This window comes from Oncorhynchus tshawytscha, linkage group LG25 (genome assembly GCF_018296145.1).
Source record: "Oncorhynchus tshawytscha isolate Ot180627B linkage group LG25, Otsh_v2.0, whole genome shotgun sequence".
NCBI lineage: Eukaryota > Metazoa > Chordata > Actinopteri > Salmoniformes > Salmonidae > Oncorhynchus > Oncorhynchus tshawytscha.
This window is the reverse complement of record NC_056453.1, coordinates 27,645,760-27,665,799: the sequence shown is the minus strand read 5'-3', so window position 1 is coordinate 27,665,799 and position 20,040 is coordinate 27,645,760. Positions and strand designations below refer to the sequence as shown.

The 20,040-nt window shown below is 40.9% G+C and overlaps 1 protein-coding gene across 5 annotated transcripts; it reads left to right on the top strand.

Annotated features, from left to right (window-relative positions):
- The first annotated feature begins 8,222 nt into the window (after window positions 1-8,222).
- Window positions 8,223-17,289, top strand: zbtb18 (zinc finger and BTB domain containing 18). 5 transcript variants are annotated; one of them, XM_024388186.2, is made up of 2 exons: window positions 8,223-8,579; window positions 12,725-17,289. In XM_024388186.2, the coding sequence occupies exon 2, from the start codon at window positions 12,739-12,741 to the stop codon at window positions 14,383-14,385; it is 1,647 nt and encodes a 548-aa protein (XP_024243954.1). In that variant the 5' UTR covers window positions 8,223-8,579; window positions 12,725-12,738; the 3' UTR covers window positions 14,386-17,289. The 5 variants fall into 5 exon arrangements, with proteins under 5 accessions (XP_024243954.1, XP_024243953.1, XP_024243955.1 ...); XM_024388185.2 differs by lacking the exon at window positions 8,223-8,579 and adding an exon at window positions 9,692-10,694; XM_024388187.2 differs by lacking the exon at window positions 8,223-8,579 and adding an exon at window positions 10,717-11,515.
- The last annotated feature ends 2,751 nt before the right edge of the window (window positions 17,290-20,040 follow it).

Below are 20,040 nucleotides of genomic sequence, written 5' to 3'. Positions count from 1 at the left end.
TTAATTTATGGCCCTGTACTTCCAGGGTAAAAGTGGATCACACCATATGGCCTGGTGCTTAATGTTAATGGTTATGAACGTTGATTGTTGAAATTGGCATTGCTCGGTCCTCTCAGAAGAGGCTTGTCATGAGAAAAACAACTCTGCTCTCTACTGTCCTTTGAGGGATAGCTTTCTCTGAAGAGATCCTCTTTATCTCTCAACACCGCCTTCAATTTTCTTATAGTGAACTGCTATTAAGTAATACTTTTACTATTAAATGCCCTTTTTCATTCCAATTTACTACATGTTTTCTATTGAAGGAATATAGATTAAATATTATCTCTTTTTCCTAGCTGCCTCTCCAGTCTGTAGATAATATGTAATATGTAATACATATTTGACTCTCCAGTGGCATCCATGGCCTGATGCTTGGTTCTATCCTGGGCTTGGTAGTGAGGATCCACTGGCTCTCTGAAAGAGCTTCCTGGTTGTGAGAGAGGCTGGCCAGCTGTGTTGGTGGATGCAACCAAAGCTAATCTCATCAAAGGCGGCTGTGTATCAACATCTGCCTAATCCTATCCAAAGGCAGGCAGGCAGGCGCCACCCATAACATTCTTACCTCCAAGCTATATCTATTAGCATAATTATCATGGGCACCCTGCCCTGCCCTGGGCAAATGGGATGTTGAGTGGAGGCCTACTAGGTTAAGCAACCTGGTCTCAGAGCATTTCGTATTATTCTGTACGTACATCCGAGACACTCCATTTATGATGATATGTTAAGTTTCATATGGTAAAGGGAGAACACTTTCTGGTTCCAGGAAGAACCCTTTTGGGTTCCATGTTAGAACCCTCTTTGGAAAGTGTTCTGGAGGTCTGAAGGACATTGAGGAGGATGTTGTGTACTCATGTGAAGAGACCCTCTGACAGACTGTCCTTGCTTAAAATGCGATTTTCCTTTTGTGCTCTTGGGTCTTTTTTGAATTGTGGTGGCATTTGCGTCCCTCGCCATGAATAACAATTTAAAAAGGCAAATAGTTAGACATAATACTTGTTTTTGTTTATATTAAACTGTTTAGCAATGATAAAACATATTGCAAGTCCTTCATACTGCAAAACTTTGTTTATGCACAGTTTAAAGTACATAAGGCAATTAAATTGGCTTGTCCCAATAGTGATGAGTGGAGTTGTCGTGAAATATTTTGGGGATTTAGAGATATTTGAATCCTAGAAAGTAAACAAGTATATAATATATTGTATAATTCAATTAAAAAAACAAAAAAGGCTATTAAAATACTTTTTCTGTTACTAATATGTGTCCTTAAGCTATATGTAATTGATGTTAGAGCCTTGAGAATCGCTCACTACAAATCAAATCAAATATGTGTCATATGCTTCATAAACAACGGGTGTAGACTAACAGGGAAATGCTTACTTACGGGTCCTTTTCTGACAATGCGGAGTTAAAGATAAAAAATCAGTACTGAGTCAATTTGCAAGGGTACAAGATAATTGAGACAGCTAAGTACTGTATATAACACAGGGATATAACCCAAACAAAAGAGTGAGGTGTAAACCTATAAATAATACACGAGACCCATAATAACAAGTGCACAAAAACAGACCAACAGACATGTGACAATAATCGACAAGGACAATGGGGATCAGAGGGTACATATATACACATATAAATTAGGAGAAATGGGGAACCAGGTGTGCGTAATGAGACAAGACAGTCCTGGGTTGGTGGCAATGAATCCAATTCAGTGACGCCTAGAAGGCCGGTGACGTAGACCTCCGGAGCTGGTGAACGGAATGAGCAGAAGTACCGGGGGATCCGTGACAGAGACACTCAATATGTGGTCTCGAGACCGGTCTCGAGTACCACAACACTGGGACTTACCACGCTCATGCCAGAATACATGTATGTAATGCACCCAGAAATGGGTTTCATTTTTGCTTTGGAGATGCAAAAAAACAAAAAAGGAGTCCTATTACATATGCTGTGGCCCTGTGACAAACTGACACCATTTTGGGATTACGTCTGTGCTATCATATCATTGTGTCTAGTAATTTATACCCATCCATCTCCATGATTATGTCTGTTGGGAAATGTTAATATTGGTGACCAATATCAAATAAAGTTTCGTAATGTAGGTCTAATTGCTGCAGGAAAAAAATATAGCTATTAATTGGAAAGTATCATACTCACCATCAATAACGATCTGGAGGGCTGAAGTATGGACAGTAGTTATATTCCATTAGATTCTGTGTTTTATAAATTTGGGCAGAGAAGGGATGTGTTCTTTAAGGTCTGGAAGTCTTATATTGACCATCTTGAGGATTGTGACATTTTCATGTGAGGGGAATTTGATGTATGTATGTGTATGGATAGGAGAAGCTAGTGTGTATTTTTGTGTGTTCGTGGGCAGGTGTGGGCAGGCATGGGCATGTGTGGGTAGGTGTGGTGTGTATCAAGTGTGGTGGTTGTATTGTTTTTGTGTTGTGTTTCTGTTTATATGGGTTTCATTATTGCTTTGCTGTTTGTACTTATATTTCCCCCCAAAAAAGAGATTTAAAATTTTTAAAAATGCTCTCAATTGTGCAGCTGTAGATCTTTTTGAGGATCTGAGGGCCCATGCCAAATCTTTTTAGCCTCCTGAGGGGAAAGAGGCTCTGTCATGCCCTCTTTACAACTGTGTGGGTGTGTGTGGACCATATTAATTACTTAGTGATGTGGACCCCAAGGAACTTGAAGCTCTCGACCCGCTCCACTACCGCCACATCGATGTCGATGGGGTCCTGCTCACCCCTCCGTTTCCTGTAGTCCACGATCAGCTCCTTTGTCTTGTTGAGGGAAAGGTTGTTGTCCCCAGCACCACACTGCCACATCTCTGACTTCCTCCATATAGGCTGCTTCATTCATCGTTGGTGATCAGTCCTACCACCGCTGTGTCGTCAGCAAACTTGATGATGATGTTGGAGTTGTGCGCGGCCACGCAGTCGTGGGTGAAAAGGGAGTACAGGAGGGGACTAAGCACAAAAGCCTTGAGGGGCCCTCGTGATAATGTTCTGCGTTGCGGATGTGTTGTTTCCTACCCTGATAGCTTGGTGGAGGCCCATCAGGAAGTCCAGGATCCAGTTGTAGAGGGAGCTATTCAGTTCCAGGGTCCTGAGCTTGGTGATGAGCTTGGAGGGGACTATGGTATTGAAAACTGAGTTGTAGTCAACAGCATTCTTACATAGGTATTCCATTTGTCCAGGTGGGTGAGGGCAGTGTGGAGTGCAATAGAGATTGTGTCATCTGTGGATCTGTTGGGGCGATATGCGAATTGGAGTGTGTCCAAGGTGTCTGGGATGATGGTGTTGATGTGAGCCATGACCAGCCTTTCAAAGCATTTCGTGGCTATAGATGTGAGTGCTACGGGGCGATAGTCATTTAGGCAGGTTACCTTGGCGTTCTTAGGCACAGAGGGACTATGGTGGTCTGCTTAAAACAAGTTGGCATTACAGACCGGGTCAGGGATAGGTTGAAAATGTCAGTGAAGACACTCTTAGCTCTTAGTACCTGTACTGGTATTCCATCTGGCAAATATTGACCTGTTTAAAGGTCTTACTCACATTGGCTACGGAAAGCGAGATCATACAGTTGTCTGGAACAGCTGCTGCTCTCATGCATGGCTCAGTGTTGCTCGCCGCGAGGCAAGTATAGAAGGCATTTAGCGCTATTTAGGTCTCCCTTTGTAATCCGTGATAGTTTGCAAGCCCTGCCACATCCATCGCGTAGTAGGATTTGATCTTAGTCCTGTATTGACACCTTGCCTGTTTGATGGCTGGTCGGAGGTCATAGCGGGATTTCTTAAAAGCATCTGGATTAGTGTCTTGCTCCTAAAAAGTGGCAGCTGTACCCTTTAGCTCAATGCAGATGTTGCCTGTAATCCATGGCCTCTAGTTGTGGTATGAATGTACGGTCACTGTGGGGGCAACGTCTTCGATGCACTTGTTAATGAAGCCGGTGACGGATGTGGTAAATTCCTCAATGTTATTGGATTAATCTGTTTGAGTTTTAGCTTGTAAGCAGGAAGCAAGAGGATAGACTTATGGTCACCGGTGAAGAGAAACGCTGCCTCTGAATATGCATTTTTTGTTTGACTATGGTCCTATACAGCTTGTTGAGTGTGGTCTTAGTGCCAGCAATGGTTTGTGGTGGTTAATAGAGCTATGAAAAATACAGATGAAAACTATCTTTGTAAATAGTATGGTCTGCAGTTTATCATGAGCTATTCTAACTCAGGCAAGCAAAAACTCTAAACATCCTTAACATTAGAGATTGCGCACCAGTTGTTGTTAACAAAGGGACACACCCCTCCTCCCTTTGTCTTACCCGAGTCTGCTGTCCGGTTTTGACAATGCATAGAAAAACCAGTGAGATATATATCTATGTCCTCGTTCAGCCACGACTCTGAGAAACGTAGAATATTACAGTTTTTCAGATCTCGTTGATAGGATAGTCTCGAATGGAGCTCATTCAACTTGCTTTCCAGTGATTGCATGTTCGGCCAATAGATCAGAGGGCAATGGCGGTCTATTTGCTCGCCTACATAATCTTGTCAGGGTACCGGTTCACTTGCCTCTCTTTCACTGCCGCTTCCACTTTCGAGTCCCTGAGATTAGGGCCTGGTCCGGAGTAAGCAAAACATCCAGAGCTGCCAACTCATTGAAGTAGAAATGGTAGTCTAAATCTAGGTTAGTGATCGCTGTTCTGAAGTCCAGAAGCTGTTTTTAGTCATAGGAAATGATGGCGGAGACATTATGTATAAAAAAAAGTTAAGATCAGCGTAAAAAAAACACAAAATAGCAGAATTGGTAACGATTCTGTAAGACAGCTGCTATCCATTGCAGCGCCAACTTGCTATCAAAGATATGCAAGGACCACACCCTTTTAGTATGTCAATCATTTAAGGATTCTATTGATCATGTGATGTGTAAATAAAAAGTGTCATTGGTGTTACTCAATTTAAATTAAATGATTAATCATATCATAAATGATTTCTAAAGGTTAATGACCATCGATTTGAGCATCTGTGGCCTTCATTGAAGAAAATCCTAAATTACCTACATTTTGTCATTGGTGTTACCATCATTGGTGTTGCTAGGCCTACTCAATTGGGTGGCACAATGTTATCATAATGGTAAAAAAAGTATTTAAAGTCATTAAGCTATCATATTAGCTGATAAAATGGGAAGATGTTTGTTGTCTGTATTATGGTACATCTAGAAAGTGCATTTTTTTCCAAAATGCCATGACCAAATGACACCACAATTCAAGAACAAGTTGCCTCTTCTTTTAGCTTACGATGTCAAATAGAACTACATAACAAAATCCTAACATAACTTTTGTGAGAGTATATAAAAGACATTGCCTTTTGGCATCATGTCATGTAAACAAAGTGCATCAACGAAACAAATGAATCAAGACCTTATAAGGAACATTGACAAATCACTATGTCATCTGCAGTAAAAGGTATACCTTTTGGAATAAATCAATAATTGATTTATCATGATGCACTACTTATTAATTTATCATCATTAACTAAATGTATGTTGAATATTTGACTGCAATAGCGAGTGTCGATCATTATCAATTATGTTCTGCCTGTACTTTGACGATCAGAGAGAAGTGGAGTCCAAACATGGAATCCACAGTGACCCCAAGAGGAAGGAATGCAGAAGGCTGTAGTATAATAACTGTAGATAGAGACAGGCCTTTTCTCACTGAGCTCTCGCTCTCTCTTTTCCTGAAATGAAAAATAGCAGAGAAATGAATTTGATGGTATATGTCAATATCCAACCTTATATTAAAGACACCTATAGGAAGGTAATAAATGCTTTATTATCAATACTAGTTACAAAGAAATGCAATGCATTTTTGGTGAAATGTTTAATATTCACATACATCATGTTGCTCAAAATTAAACTGGTGCCAAATCTAAGCATTTTCATCCTTTATATTTTTAGGTGTGAAAAGGACGTTTCTCCAAATCCTTCACTGCTCAATGAAAAGTAATCTTTGAATGGGCAACAGATCTTTTCACATCTTTGACATAGGTTTTGAACAGGGAATTGCAGAAAGTATTACACCGTATCAAACATCTCTGTTTTTGGCACAACACTGTTCCAGCCAGCATCTGTTGACTCAAAAAGAATGTTGGGATCAAAAGGAGTTGTAAAGTTAAAAGGTTTATGTAAATCACATGGGATTGTAAATGATGGAGGAGCACACAACTGGCTTCAGGTTTACACTACAGACAGTTATTTTGAGAGCATCTGGTTTGTACTGTACCTCCATCAATGATACATATTTCAGTTGTGAAAAAGTGAAACCGAAGTATCCATACAGATCATTCATGTCAAGCCATCCACAAATAGAGTCTTTATCAAAAGAAAGAGCATGTTTTTTAAAAACATTGTTCAAATATGGAAAAACTTTTTAAAATGGGTATTTTCTCTATCTGCTTGTTGTCTAAAATCTTTAGAAGATAAATAAGTAGTTATTAAAATAGGGTACATATTGACATATCATCACATAATTTTATGTGATAATTACTCAGAACTTTCCTATAATAATACCAAAACTCAGAATTGTGTATGTTCCAGAGAGAACAACGACTAGATTGTAATCTGTTACAAACAATGCTGGTAACATCCACTAATGGGTCACATAATGAGGTCATTACTTGCATTTAAAGATGTGATTTAGTTTTGATTCAATACTGTGAATAGATTAGGCTACATGTAGTAGTAGGACTGTGTGGTTGGTTTTGAACTGTATTAGTAACGCCAATTAGTTTACTGGGACGAGTTTAGGAATCTAAATGTCCAGACTGGATTTCCACTAAGCCTCAACACAAACAACCTGCTATTTGTATTTTTAAACATATGGAACATGCATAATACATGTCATCACACCACTTTGAACATTCATGAAATACCTGTCAATACATACACTTTTTGGGCACTACATCTTTATTCGATTTGATTCTAGTCCCAAGCTGATTATCTTGTGCCCCAGATTTACGGTCCTGCATGGGTGATTACTGCTCTGGCACCCAGTGCAACTTTTCACGTTGCTTGCTTACAAAACTGGATGCACTAATTAAAAGGCTAGAAATAGACTGAAGTTTGAACCTCCTTAATAATACAGTATGTAGTGTTTTATAATGTGTTTATTACCTATAATATTTTCACAAGTCTCAGAATATAGCCCAAGGCTCACATCAAAGGAGACACGCATGTTAAACATAGTGTTGCCCCTCTCTTAATGAAGTTATAGGGTTATAGGCTACAAGATAACATACAATATAGCCTACTACAAATAAAAATACAAAGTAGCCTATTCGTTTTGAAATGCTTTAGGCTTAATATTGCCGTGAGAGTGGACGTATTCGACATAAAATCAAGACATGGTTATATGTCCCTGAGACACACTATCACTATCGAATGAAACTGATGATGGTTTATTATTTCCTAAATCAAGGGTTCTCAAAGTGATCTCATATAAATATATATATTTATTTATTTGTATTTATTTTTTCTTGACATTACATTTTTTTAAATGAATATAACAACATATTAAACGAATTTCCCAGGGCACGAGACTTGGTTCGCCCGGTGTCGATATATAATTTCTTGTATAGATTTTTTTCTTATCTCACTCGAGTTGTGTTCTGATTATGAGGGAATTTGCTATAACAAAAGGGGTCCCAGGCCCCAAAAAGTTTGAGAACCCCTGGGCTAAATTATACTATATAGCCCAGGACTACTAGGGCAGGCTACCATATTCATCATGACATTATGTATGCATTGACTAACTAAGTTACTATTCTTGCAAAACCTATAGGCTACACCATGGCGATAGAAACATTACTATAGTGTGAAATAATAGCCTAGAAAGAAAATCACTTTATTCAAATAAATTAATGGACAATTGATTGTGATACCTTGATTTACTTTGCATGCTTCCACAACGCTGTCATTATACGCGTCAACTGCCGCGTCAACATTATACGCGTTCGTAGACCTTGTCGTTGCAGTCCTAATTGTGTTACCGGTGACAAAAGTTTTTCTTTCAAGAATATAAATAACGTAATGCACCTGTTCCACGCTCCACTAGTCGAAGCCTGACTACAGTACCCACGACACCTTGCGCTCACTCTGTGCTCTGCGCCAGTCTGTTCAGGGAACCAGTTCGCTTAGCCTTTTTTCTGCCTTCTCACTGTTGCCTGGTGTCAACCTACGCCGAGAAGATATCCCTCCCTCTTCCCCCTTCAGCGGCTGCTTCCAATTTGCCTTCATTTTTCTTATCACGAGCACCATTGGCTTTTGTGCTGCCAGTCAGACGCCTCTACCGTAGCTGGAGTTGAGTAGCAACAGCTCGGAAACATCTGGCTGCCGCAGCCCTTCTCTCTCCGCTCGCTCGCTCCGTCTTTTTTTGCCACTGCAGGTTGTTATGGAAATTTGTTGAAAGTCAATCTAGTTATTTTTCAACCCCAAGAGGATTTGACGAAGGAAGCAGGAAGACATTGGAGCTTGTTGTCTGTAAGTGCCTTTAATACCAGAGTCCGATTAAGGGTGATGAAAGGGGGTTAAAGAATGGAAAGGGAAAAAGTAACAATCCTTTGTAGCGTGTGTTGCGTTCATATAATAGTTGCTATATTAGCTTCTTCGAGACCCTGTAGTGTCATGGTCTGCATAGCATCGGGGCCTGCTACAGAACTGCAATACTACTGGTCGAACGTTTACTTTCTGCCACCATGGCTAGCTAGCTTGATTGCTTGGGTCAGTGTGTGTGTGTGTGTGTGTGTGTGTGTGCGCGCGCGAGATATTGTAGTCTTGCGAATGTTCTGTTGTGTTGCTGGCGACGGTCTTACATTCTGTAACCAGCAGCACAGATACATGTTGGTAGCCAGCCTATAGTCACCCTCGAGGACTAAGTTGTCTACAGAGCTTGACAGACACATTGATCAGATAGTTGCTCGTATCGAGAGTAACGTGTCATGTCCGGTTTCATGAAGTTTATAGAAGTAATGGCTAATTTCTGACAGTTGTTTCTTGGCTTTGGATATTTTTTTGTAGACCGCTATTACGATAAAAGGCAATGGTAAAATAGCCTAATGAAAATGCTATGCTGAAATGAATGATGTATCATTGGATAGTCTAGACTAGAGTGATGTGTGTGTGTGTGTGTGTTGCAAGTTGTAAAATTAATGTTGTAACATTGTTACCAACATTCATTAGGGCTATTTAATGATGCATTCTACCATTTTCTGTGAAAGGAATATGTTCTGTGAAAAGTTATCATATCCGGAATCAGTAATATCGTAGCCTAATTATTTAGTTGCAACTCTAATTTTACAATTTTGCATGCAGAGTCGTTGAAACTTTGAAGGTTATGTATGAATAACATAATAAGATATCTGGCCAGAGGTTTGTTCTTGTAGCCTATATATTCGTGTTTCTCCTTTCTTAAGTATAGGCTACACTCAGCATATATAGCAATTGATTCCTAAAGGTTTTGATCTTGTAAATATTCATAATAAACGTGTGGATTTTAATACCCTTATGTCAACAGGAACATGTTGAATATCTTGAGAATTTCTTGAATATCTTGATATCTATAGATATTAAGTTCATATCTATAAAGCCTACACAATAATGTGAATATGTTATATAGCCTACTGTTATTGTTTGATATGAATAATAATGGACTGTATATAGATGCGTTGTTGTGATCCACTCGCATAGCAGAGAAATAAATTCATTCCTTGTGGAATAAAAAGACCACCTGAAAAATTCACACGGAAGAGTGAAATACTTTCACCAAAGAAAGCCGAGGTTGTAGTCAGTTTTAGCCGGCCCAACAAGGAATAGTGTAGCTTTTGTTTAGAATCTCACTCATGAGGTCTATACTATTGTTCCCATTGTTACTTTTTCATTTTTTTCTGTCAATTGTATGAAGGGTTAGGGAAATGAATGATGGTAATGGTGAGGGCAGTGAACCGTAAAGAAGTCGAAAACAATATCAGCTGCGTGGGTCTGTCAGTTGCAAATGTGCTGTGCTGGCCTTTGTTTATGGTTACTGGAAGTTGAGCAGGCAGCAAAAAAACTTGATGGTATTTAAATTCACTGAGCAGGAAACTAGTCTGGGAAACTAGGTTAGAAAAAGTGTTGGATTTCACACAGACCTATTTTCTGAAGTTCTCCTTTACTTTAGAGTAAAGAGGTAGGGGGAAGTTGGCTAGTTTTCCACACAAGCACCTCACTACATTTACCTCCTTTTTTTTGAGAGAGGAGAGAAAAAGAAACAAAGTTGTATAAAGGAGAGGCTGGTGGCAAGAGTGTAGAGGAGTAGCATATGGCTGTAAAAGGAGCACAGCTGGAGGTAGCATTTCCATCTGAACATGATGTCAGAGCAGCTGACAGGCTGCCATCCCCCAGTCTTTTATTCTAACGCACAGACTGGGAGTTAGTGTGTGTGCGGATCTGTGTGCAGGAGGAGGTATCTCATTCCCCTCCAACATCTCCTCCACTTTGCATCTGTCTCTCACAGTTAGCTTTTTTTCTCTCCTACCCCCTCATTGATTCTGCAAAAGAGCTGCAGCCGGCCCAGCTTTTCTACTACAGCGGACTTAATCAAGTTGATGCATACTGCAGGTACTGTCTATGGGAAAGGGTCCGGGGCACTGGGATGGTTTTGTTTTGTACGGGAAGCTCTGGCTTTTCCCAGTGTCTGGCTACTTTTAGTCAGAGCTCTATGGAAAGGGAAGTGAAATATTTGTATGTGTACAGTAGTTGTGTACTGTAGCTAAGCAAGGAGCCTGGTGTTTTTGTTGTCAGGAAGAGGTTTCCAAGTGAGATTTTAACTGATCCATTTGTTTGTGGGTAGAGGTTTTATCTGGTTTGTTGTGAGCAGGTTGGGCTTGGGGTTGATTGTTGGTCCTTTGATTGTTGAATGTATGTTGAAATTATTATCCGTTTTTGGGGAAATTGTTTTTATTTGTTTCAACCAAAATATATTTCTTAATTTGTGTGACTAAAAAAGCAATTTAACATGTTTTTATTGTCTGGTCAACGCACTATTACTTTCTGCTACTATCAACATGTTTGATATTTTTCCTCAAAGTTATTCTGGACAAACATCCCAGAACCATGTAAAAAAAAAAAGCAATATGGTCATTTTTACTAAGAATAAGTCAATGTCTTAAATCTAAATGGCTGTGAAATTACTTGAAAGCCCAATGTCCTCTTTCCCAGGCTTGTGTTCATTTTTTCTGTTGGTGGTGACTAATTTAGAACTTGCAGATTTGAGCTGCCTGAATTGGCTAGACAGCTGTAATCGCACTCCTTCTAGTCTTAATCTCTTTATCTGGGCAGCAGCTGCCATATGGCCCCAGTCAGCTGGATCAGATGTTTGTAAGCCTCCTTGTCCGTCCCTCTCTGTCCTCGCAGACCCCTAATTTGATCGCTGCTACCTTGTGAGTTGTCCTGCTATCTTTATTTTTAGACATTTTAAGGATTAGGATTGATGTAGACTTCAGGGCACTTAGAGTGATTGTATTCTAAATCTTCAGTGCTGGTCTCTTTGAGAAGGATGTGCAGTTTCTTGAAAGATTTGGGGAGGGGGAGCGTGGGGTGGTGGGGGTTTGCTGGGGGGTTGGACATCCTTGTCCCTGTAAGCCTCTCATTAAAGAAAATCTGAACTCCGCTCCAATGAGGGGGATCGCACACTTGTTCACTCACATTGAAATGGGTTTATTTAACTGCTTTGGTTGATGTTCAGGCTCACGTATTATTTCAGACAAGAAAAAGCTATTTGGTTAACAGGTGTGGGGGGGGGGTTTCTCATTAAAATTTCTGAATCTGCTATTATGAAAGTTTATTTAGAAAAACTTCAGAGAAATATTAACTAAATATATTTTATGAATAGGATTCTCCTTTTTTTAATTGGATCTAACGAACAGTGGGAGTTAATAATAAATGCCCTTTTGTAATTTACCAACAAGGCAACTTGTTTTTCAAACCCTTAAATTCCGTGTCTACAGTCGTCATTCTCAGTGTACTTAGGCCTCTGGAATAGGTAGCTTGTGTATGTGAGGACTGTTTGTGTACCTGAAAGCCTGTTACCTAAAGAGGCTGGCCAGGCCAGTCCAAAGTGGGTTATTAAAAATAACCACACTAGGAGCTGAGAGAGTAAAAGCGTGGAAGCAGTTCAGTTAGCAGGCAGGCGGGCATCTGTGTGACCAGGAGGAGCTCAGCTGTTGAAGCCTCTCTGTGATCATGTGGAACGGCCATAGATCGCAGTCTAGAGCAACACCTCTCCCAAATATAATCTGGAAACATTTAGGTTTATGGCGCAATTAGACTTTATCAGTTTTTTTATTTGGTGTTTGTGTCTGAAAGTTTGAATTTATTGATGGTAAAACATGTTAGACTTTAAAAGGAAAATGTCTCTGGTGATATTTTAGAGACATTTAGTTTTGTAGATATAGTTTAAAATGCCAAGGATTTCATGTGTAGGCTAACTTGTTTTAATCTGTTCCTTTTTGAATGCGAGTGAGTGCAATTGTGTGTGCATGAGGTGAGAGAGTAAGATATGAGTGGATCCAGACAGGTTGTCTCCAAGCTGAAACAAAACAGTAGCTGTTCTAAAATAATGTGCCTCTAACATCTTCTGTCTGTTCTAGGTTATGAAGACAGCATGGAGTTCCCAGACCACAGCAGACATTTGCTACAGTGTCTGAGTGAGCAGAGGCATCAGGGTTTCCTTTGTGATTCCACTGTGCTGGTCGGCGATGCCCAGTTCCGAGCCCATCGAGCAGTGCTGGCTTCATGCAGCATGTACTTCCATCTCTTTTACAAGGACCAGCTCGACAAAAGGGACATTGTTCATCTGAACAGCGACATTGTTACAGCCCCGGCGTTCGCTCTCCTGCTGGAGTTCATGTACGAGGGGAAGCTCCAGTTCAAAGCCCTGCCCGTGGAGGACGTGCTGGCTGCAGCCAGTTTCCTACATATGTACGACATAGTCAAGGTCTGCAAGAAGAAGCTGAAGTACAAAGCCACTGCGGAGGCAGACAGCACCAAGAAGGAGGAAGACGCCTCCAGCTGCTCTGACAAAGTAGAGAGCTTCTCTGAGGGCAGCACGGGCCACCCCGCAACGGCCGACCTACTGCCCAGTGACGATGAGGACCTGGAGGCCAAGCAGGACCCCAGTAACCTGTGGATGAGGCTGCCCTCTGACCGCCCGGGCACCCCAGCCACCGCCACCAGCCCAAGGGAGGCTGACACCCATGTCAGTCCCCCCAAACTGCAGTCCCCTGCCGGCAGCCCCAGCAGCTCTACTGGCTCCCTGTCCCGGAGATCCCTGGGCTCCCGTGGTTCCCGAAGCTCCCGTAGCTCTCGCAGAGTGTCGGCGGATGCAGACTGTGTCCTGGACTTGTCTGTGAAGTCCAGCTTGACGGGGCCCAGCGAGGCCTTGTCCAACAACCCCTATTTCTGTGGCCGGGTGACGCCCGACAGCCTGCAGGGCACCCTGGTCCAGGTGAAGCAGGAGAAGAACACAGGCTCAGATGATGAGGGCCTGGTGAGTGGCGACTATGAGATGGACCACAGCGGGCCCAAAGCAACCCCTCCCAGAACCAACGGAGGACTGAACCACCACGGGGTCGGCAGCCATGCTCACAGACGCCTGGGCCTGGAGGCCCACCTCTCGGCCCTGCGTGATGCCTCCCTGGCCAACGAGCTGGAGCGTGACGACAAGGTCAGCGATGATGACATGCTGGGGGGAGAGAGTGAGCGGGCCCAGGTCGAGGCGGCCAGCATCGACAGCGCCCTGCTGCCCTACGTGTCCAACATGCTGAACGCTCCTCACACTCAGATCTTCATGTGCCCCCTGTGCAACAAGGTGTTTCCCAGTCCGCACATCCTCCAGATCCACCTCAGCACACACTTTCGCGAGCAGGAGGGTGTGCGCGCCAAGCCCGCCAGCGATGTCAATGTGCCCACCTGCTCCATCTGCGGCAAGACGTTCTCCTGCATGTATACCCTGAAGCGCCACGAGCGGACTCACTCCGGGGAGAAGCCGTACACGTGCACCACGTGCGGTAAGAGCTTCCAGTACTCCCACAACCTGAGCCGGCACGCTGTGGTGCACACCCGAGAGAAGCCGCACGCCTGCAAGTGGTGCGAGCGGCGCTTCACCCAGTCCGGGGACCTGTACCGCCACATCCGCAAGTTCCACTGCGAACTGGTCAACTCGCTCTCTGTCAAGAGCGAAGGCCTCAACCTCCCCAACCTCCACAGGGACTGGGCCATAGAGGATAGTTCTCAAGAACTGTGGAAGTGAAGCCTGCTGAAATGATCAGGACTTTGTTTTTAAGCTAAATGAGACAGGTGTCAGTGAAGGTTGGGCAGAGAGGTAAGGGGAGTTGGAGCAGGGTATGGGTGGGAGAGGGGTCTGAATCAGTCATGTTTCTTGTACGTAACATTGCAAAATCTTGTTAAATGGCACTTTAATAGCACATGAACATGTTACTACTGTTTTCTGTTCCAGTCCTTTGTTTTATTCTATTTTATTTGTTCTGATTTTGTTTAAAAAATGTATGTAAACATGGCCGCTGGTATCAGTAGCCAGTGTTTAGTTATTTTTAGATTTCTTGTGTATATACACAAATGTCTATACACTCCTTAATCTAAGGCACACCTTCAATGACAACCATATGAAGTGTTCAGGTAATACACACTGAAGTTAGACTATTAGAATACACTAAACGGGTACTGTGATCATGAATATATACCAGTACACATACATGTGTGTATGCATACATGTGTGTATAGTGCACTACTCTAATTTCATTTTCAAATTTAATCTGTGTGAATGTGTGTGCGTTTAAATTGTTTTACTCTGCAAAGAGGTCTGATTTAAATATAGCTACAAGCTTCTGTTCCTTAAGCTCTTGTACATTTTGACTTGTGATAGGAAACTTGACTGATGAAAGACAAATGGCACTCATGCAATGTACAGCTTCATTTTTCACATTAATTGAAGTATTTTCTAAAACCCTTTATAAATGATTATTTTAGAATTTCTTAAATCTCTATCTGCAGCTTTAAAACATCCTTTGTTGAACAGAATTTAATTTAAGTTGGCTGTATTCTATCGGTTTCTGTAGTGATTATATGGATTTATTTTTGGAAAATGGGATCTGTTATTGCATGAAGTCCAACCTGTATATTTGAAATGTGAATTGCTGTATTACTGTACACTGTAATTGAACAAATATAGAACAGACTATGTGAATACTCCAAGGGTGCAGTCTGTTTAAAAAAAGTGAATTTTACAGCTATGGAAAATGCATGAATATGATTTATTGACCTTTTGTTGTAGTTTTTTTTTTTTTGCATTTGAGGAGTGTATTTTAAATTAACTAATTATATTCTTAAGTAGTTTATTTCTTTTCTCTGCTCCTTTTGAGAGTCCGTTAGGACTCCTTTAAAATGTTCTGCTGGGCTGTGAAGATTTTTTTTGTCAATGCACTGGTCTTGGGTTTGAGTTTGTGTAACGGTATGTGAGGTGAAGCTTGTCGTCAGACAGACAGAGGTGGGCAGTGTGGGCAGAATGCCAGCAGTGACCTAACTAACAAACTAATCTACAGAAGATCTCCACTAGTGTGTTTGCCTCCCGTCCACACAGCACTTCGTCACCGTCTACTCTGCTGCATGGTGGTCAGGGAGTTAAGGTTCCCAACTGCTGTATCTATCCAGTTAACGTTCTTCTTTGGTATTTTCTGCTCTCTCATTGACATCAAGTAAGCATTGTGGGTAATTGATTTATTTATATTTTCATTTGGCATTTGTTTCTGTGTGGCCAATGAAAATGTGTCACACTTTTCTATCAGAGCGAGAGACTCACCTGCTCATATCTGAGTACTCCTGAAGGTTTATTCTGTTTCAAAACAAAGCTGAAGAATCAGAGAGCAGCACTATGCTTAACATCACGCTCCTAATTTGTATGTCTGTGTGTATCTGTTTGGATGCTCCTATGTACGTACTGTATGTATGCACGCGTGCGTGTTTTGTACTGAAAGCGCAATCCTTACTTTTGAAGGGGGAGAATTGGCATGCTTGACTGCACCTTTTTAAAGCTTATTTAACTGAGATTTCTGCTGAAAAGATGCCTTTATGAAAATTATAGTTAAATTATAGATTCAAGAAATCATGGATACTATTACATTCAAGAGGAGGTGAAATTATTGAATTAACTTTAAATTATAATTTATCATTTTTAAATTAAATTTGAACTGTTTATTTTAATATTTTATTTAGAACTTATTTTTTATTTCTTTTTAATGAATGAACATTCTGGAGGAAAAAATCTGCACTCAAAATATTTTTGTGTAGAAAGATCATGAAATCAAGTAAATGCCCATTCTTGAGAACTGTCAAACAAAAGCAAAACTTTAACTATACCCAAACTCGGATGATAGTAAGTAGAGCTATGAATGTCCGCACTTGTGGGGAGATACTGGCATGCCCACACTGGCCCGGGGGTTTGGTTTGCTCTTTAGAGGATGTGGTGGTGGCAGCATCAGCTGGTGACATGGGTGCTCCTTGCCAACTGCACACAGTGTCATGGCATTTTGCACAGTGGTAATTGATCTGTTTGCAACCACAAATATATCATGGAAAATATCACATGTGGATTAACTCTATTTGAAGACTTATTTACAATTATTGATGGCTTTTCTTATTGTACTTGACCGCCTTAACTACTGTAAACAGCTTCTTTTTTTCCCACGTTGTTAACACTGTAAGTTTGTAACTGGACTGTTTATTGACATTTTTAAAATAGAAGTAAGCTGTGAAATGACCTGATAAGCATCTCCATTTATCATCAATCCAACTTTGGTTACTTGAAAACAGGAAAGGTCCAGTGGGGGAAAAACATAAATGTAGAAGACTATATACGAAGAGATGAGGGTGAATAGAAAAACATCTGTTGAAAAGGACAATCACTGTCTGAAAAAGCAGATTTTGATTCAAATATATTTGCTTCCCTGCGAGATTTTGTTTCTTTGACATTGTTCTTTTTCTGGATTTAGACATTTTAGCTTTGACAATCATAGTATGTTTTATGTTCTCAAGGGGAGTAAATTCTAAGGCTGTTTAGTTTTGTACTTTTTTGGTGTGCTGTTGTTGAAATTTTCAAATTGTGTGCAAACTGCAATAAATTATAAGAACCTTAACTCAATTCCAATGTGAATTTGTGTATTTAATTTGTCACCGAGTAAATAACATGGGTACCATTCAGTCGGTGTTGCATTATCAGGCACAAAACTACAGCACATTTGGAAGATTACTTAAATGCTTATTAATATAGCTTAGAGCCACAGTCATGTTTGAACACAAGGAAGATGTAATCTGTAGAAATTGATTATTTTTCTTCTCCCATTTAGTCTGTGTTATAACAGACTAGAATCCACAGAGGCCTGCCTATATTTATTAGATACAAGTTCAATCAAATGTTACAATTACACACAACCCTAAGTGTATCATGTAATGGGTTATCTAAGATATACCTACACGTGAGTTATTCAACATATTCTAGCATTGCTCTTCATAACAGTATCTATAGTGGCTGATTCTGTATCATGCATTTCTATATACTATATTTTTCAGCAATGAAAGTAAGAGAAGCGTTGGCATCATTTATTTTTCTATGCCATGTTGTGTGGGTGGGTGTGTGGGTGGGTGGGGAGGCTGTGGATCTAGATTGGGCCCAGGTTGGGCACAGTGTGGTGCCCTGCATGGCCAGTGCGTGTGTGTGGTGCTGATATATCTAGCTGTTGCACTGGGTAAGGCGTGGGCTGGACCTGAGAAAAAGTGCAGCAGCTTGTCGAGAACCACCCCCCTCAACACATACAGCCTCCTGCCAAAGCTCCTCAAGTACAGTTTTCCAAGAAACAAATCAGCTTTATCTAATGTCTTGCTGCTCTGCAAACCTGGCCTTACAGATGCATTAAAGACTGACCACTTTGAAGTACGTGAGTGTTATTCATTAGGGCATCGCTACAGATGGTCATATGCTGTAAGCCCCCCCCACCCCCACCAAGACTAACACCCTCATCTCCTAATTACTGGAAGATTTTCTTCTGTTTTCACAGGCATGATATTGTTTAAGAAACATGTAAGTGTTTCTAACTCTTTAAATTATTCATGTTAACTATAAAGAGAACTATATCAAGGCATAACATTCTTTCTAAATGGTTTAACTATTCATTACACCTTTATTTATTTTTTAAAATTACTTAACTATTTTCACCTGTCCATTTAGTATTGCCCCACACATTGACTTGGTGCCCCCTGTATATAGCCTCTTTATTGTTATTTTATTGTGTTATTCTTTATTATGTTTGACTTTAGTTTATTTGGTAAATGTTTTCTTAACTCATTCTTGAACTGCATTATTGGTTAAGGGCTTGTAAGTAAGCATTTCATGATAACCTGTTGTACTTGGCGCATGTGACAAATAAAATTTGATTTGATGATCACATTTGCCCCCTTTTCATTATTTAATTAATTGAATGTCACTCCTTAGACAGGAGCAATGACATCACGCTGACACTCAATTCCCCATAATAGTCATTAGAAATACAAAAATATAACCCCTAAGTAACTATGTATTGTTTTAAAAGTGTCATGAAAAATAATGAACCTGTAACATACTTCATTATTGCTTCCTACACTGTTCCTGAACATCTGCTTGAAGAAGACAATTTGCTCTCAGATGGGGCTGAGTGTTTTGCTCTGAATTTAGGTCATTAATTTGTATCTGTCCTTTGTTTACTTAAGGAACGGGGACAAAAGGGCAGCTGCAGAAACATTTGGCTGTGCCGAAGGGTAGTGGCTCAACATGTTGGAATCGGCGACCAGCTTGGGCGACTGTCTGTAGCAGCTAAAACACAGAAGTTTGTGTGAGCCAGCCCTCTTCCAAGCTGTGAGCGCCTGGGCTGGGGAGAGACAAGCACATGCTTCCACAAGGCCAGCTATGGCTGTGAAGTTACAAACATCAGAACAAACTAGGACTGTACTAAGTGTCTAACTGTACTAAGCAAAAATGGATGGATGTAAAAGAGTTTAGGACACCTTTTCACCGTAAAAGGCTGATTTGCTTGAGATGAATATTTGGCACCACTGTTGAGGTTAAAGAATTAGAAGTCTTGCAATAAATAGATTGTAATGAAGCTACAGGGGATACTGTTGCATCAGTATACTTGAGAAAACCTTAAATTGTGATGACAACCTTAACCTTTGCAGAAGGATTTTAATTGAGGTAAAATATCTAGAGAGCAAATATTGTACATAAAGAGGGAATAAAAATGATCTAACCAATAACCATACAAATCTAAAACTTACAGATTTTTCAATGCCAAATGCCATGAAATTAAATGTTTGCAGTTGTGTCGTGGAATTCAAACGGATTGAGTGACACATTAAGTCTTCAGAAAAAAGAAGTGTACAAGGGCAGAGCTTTTGTAAGGTTACAATAACAGACAGGAGGGAGGAATGTGTCTTTCTATCGATTGTCTGCGTATTTAAAAAGCAGCCATTGTCAAGCACTCAGCATAGAGACAGAAGACTAGCAACAAGCGCCGTCTCCACCCAGACAATGCAGTTGTGCTCCTAGCCAGCAGGCTGGCAGAGAGAGGTGCAAGGGGGTTAGTTTTGGTGGGGAAAGAGGGAGGGGGGGGATGTGGTCCCAGAGAGCTATCTGCTCTGACTGCACCCATGAACAAAAGAAGACGCAATTCGAACTTGAATGTCAGTGTCTCTGTTAGAGGGGCCCAGACCATACCCCTCCCCCCTCCACACACACGCACAAGCACACAACGGCCCCCACTAACTCTTTCGCAGGCTCGTATGGGATGAGATTAAACTCCCTACATCTCTTTTGTGTGAGACTTTGGAGGAGTGGGAAAAATTATGTCGTGCCACAACTAAA

Excerpts from the sequence above, each read along its gene's own strand:
- zbtb18 (XM_024388183.2), top strand. The coding sequence starts at position 12,318 with ATGTGGAACGGCCATAGATCGCAGTCTAGAGCAACACCTCTCCCAAAT. Across the intron at positions 12,385-12,724 it reads TATAATCTGGAAACATTTAG|GTTATGAAGACAGCATGGAG; the intron begins GTTTATGGCGCA and ends TGTCTGTTCTAG.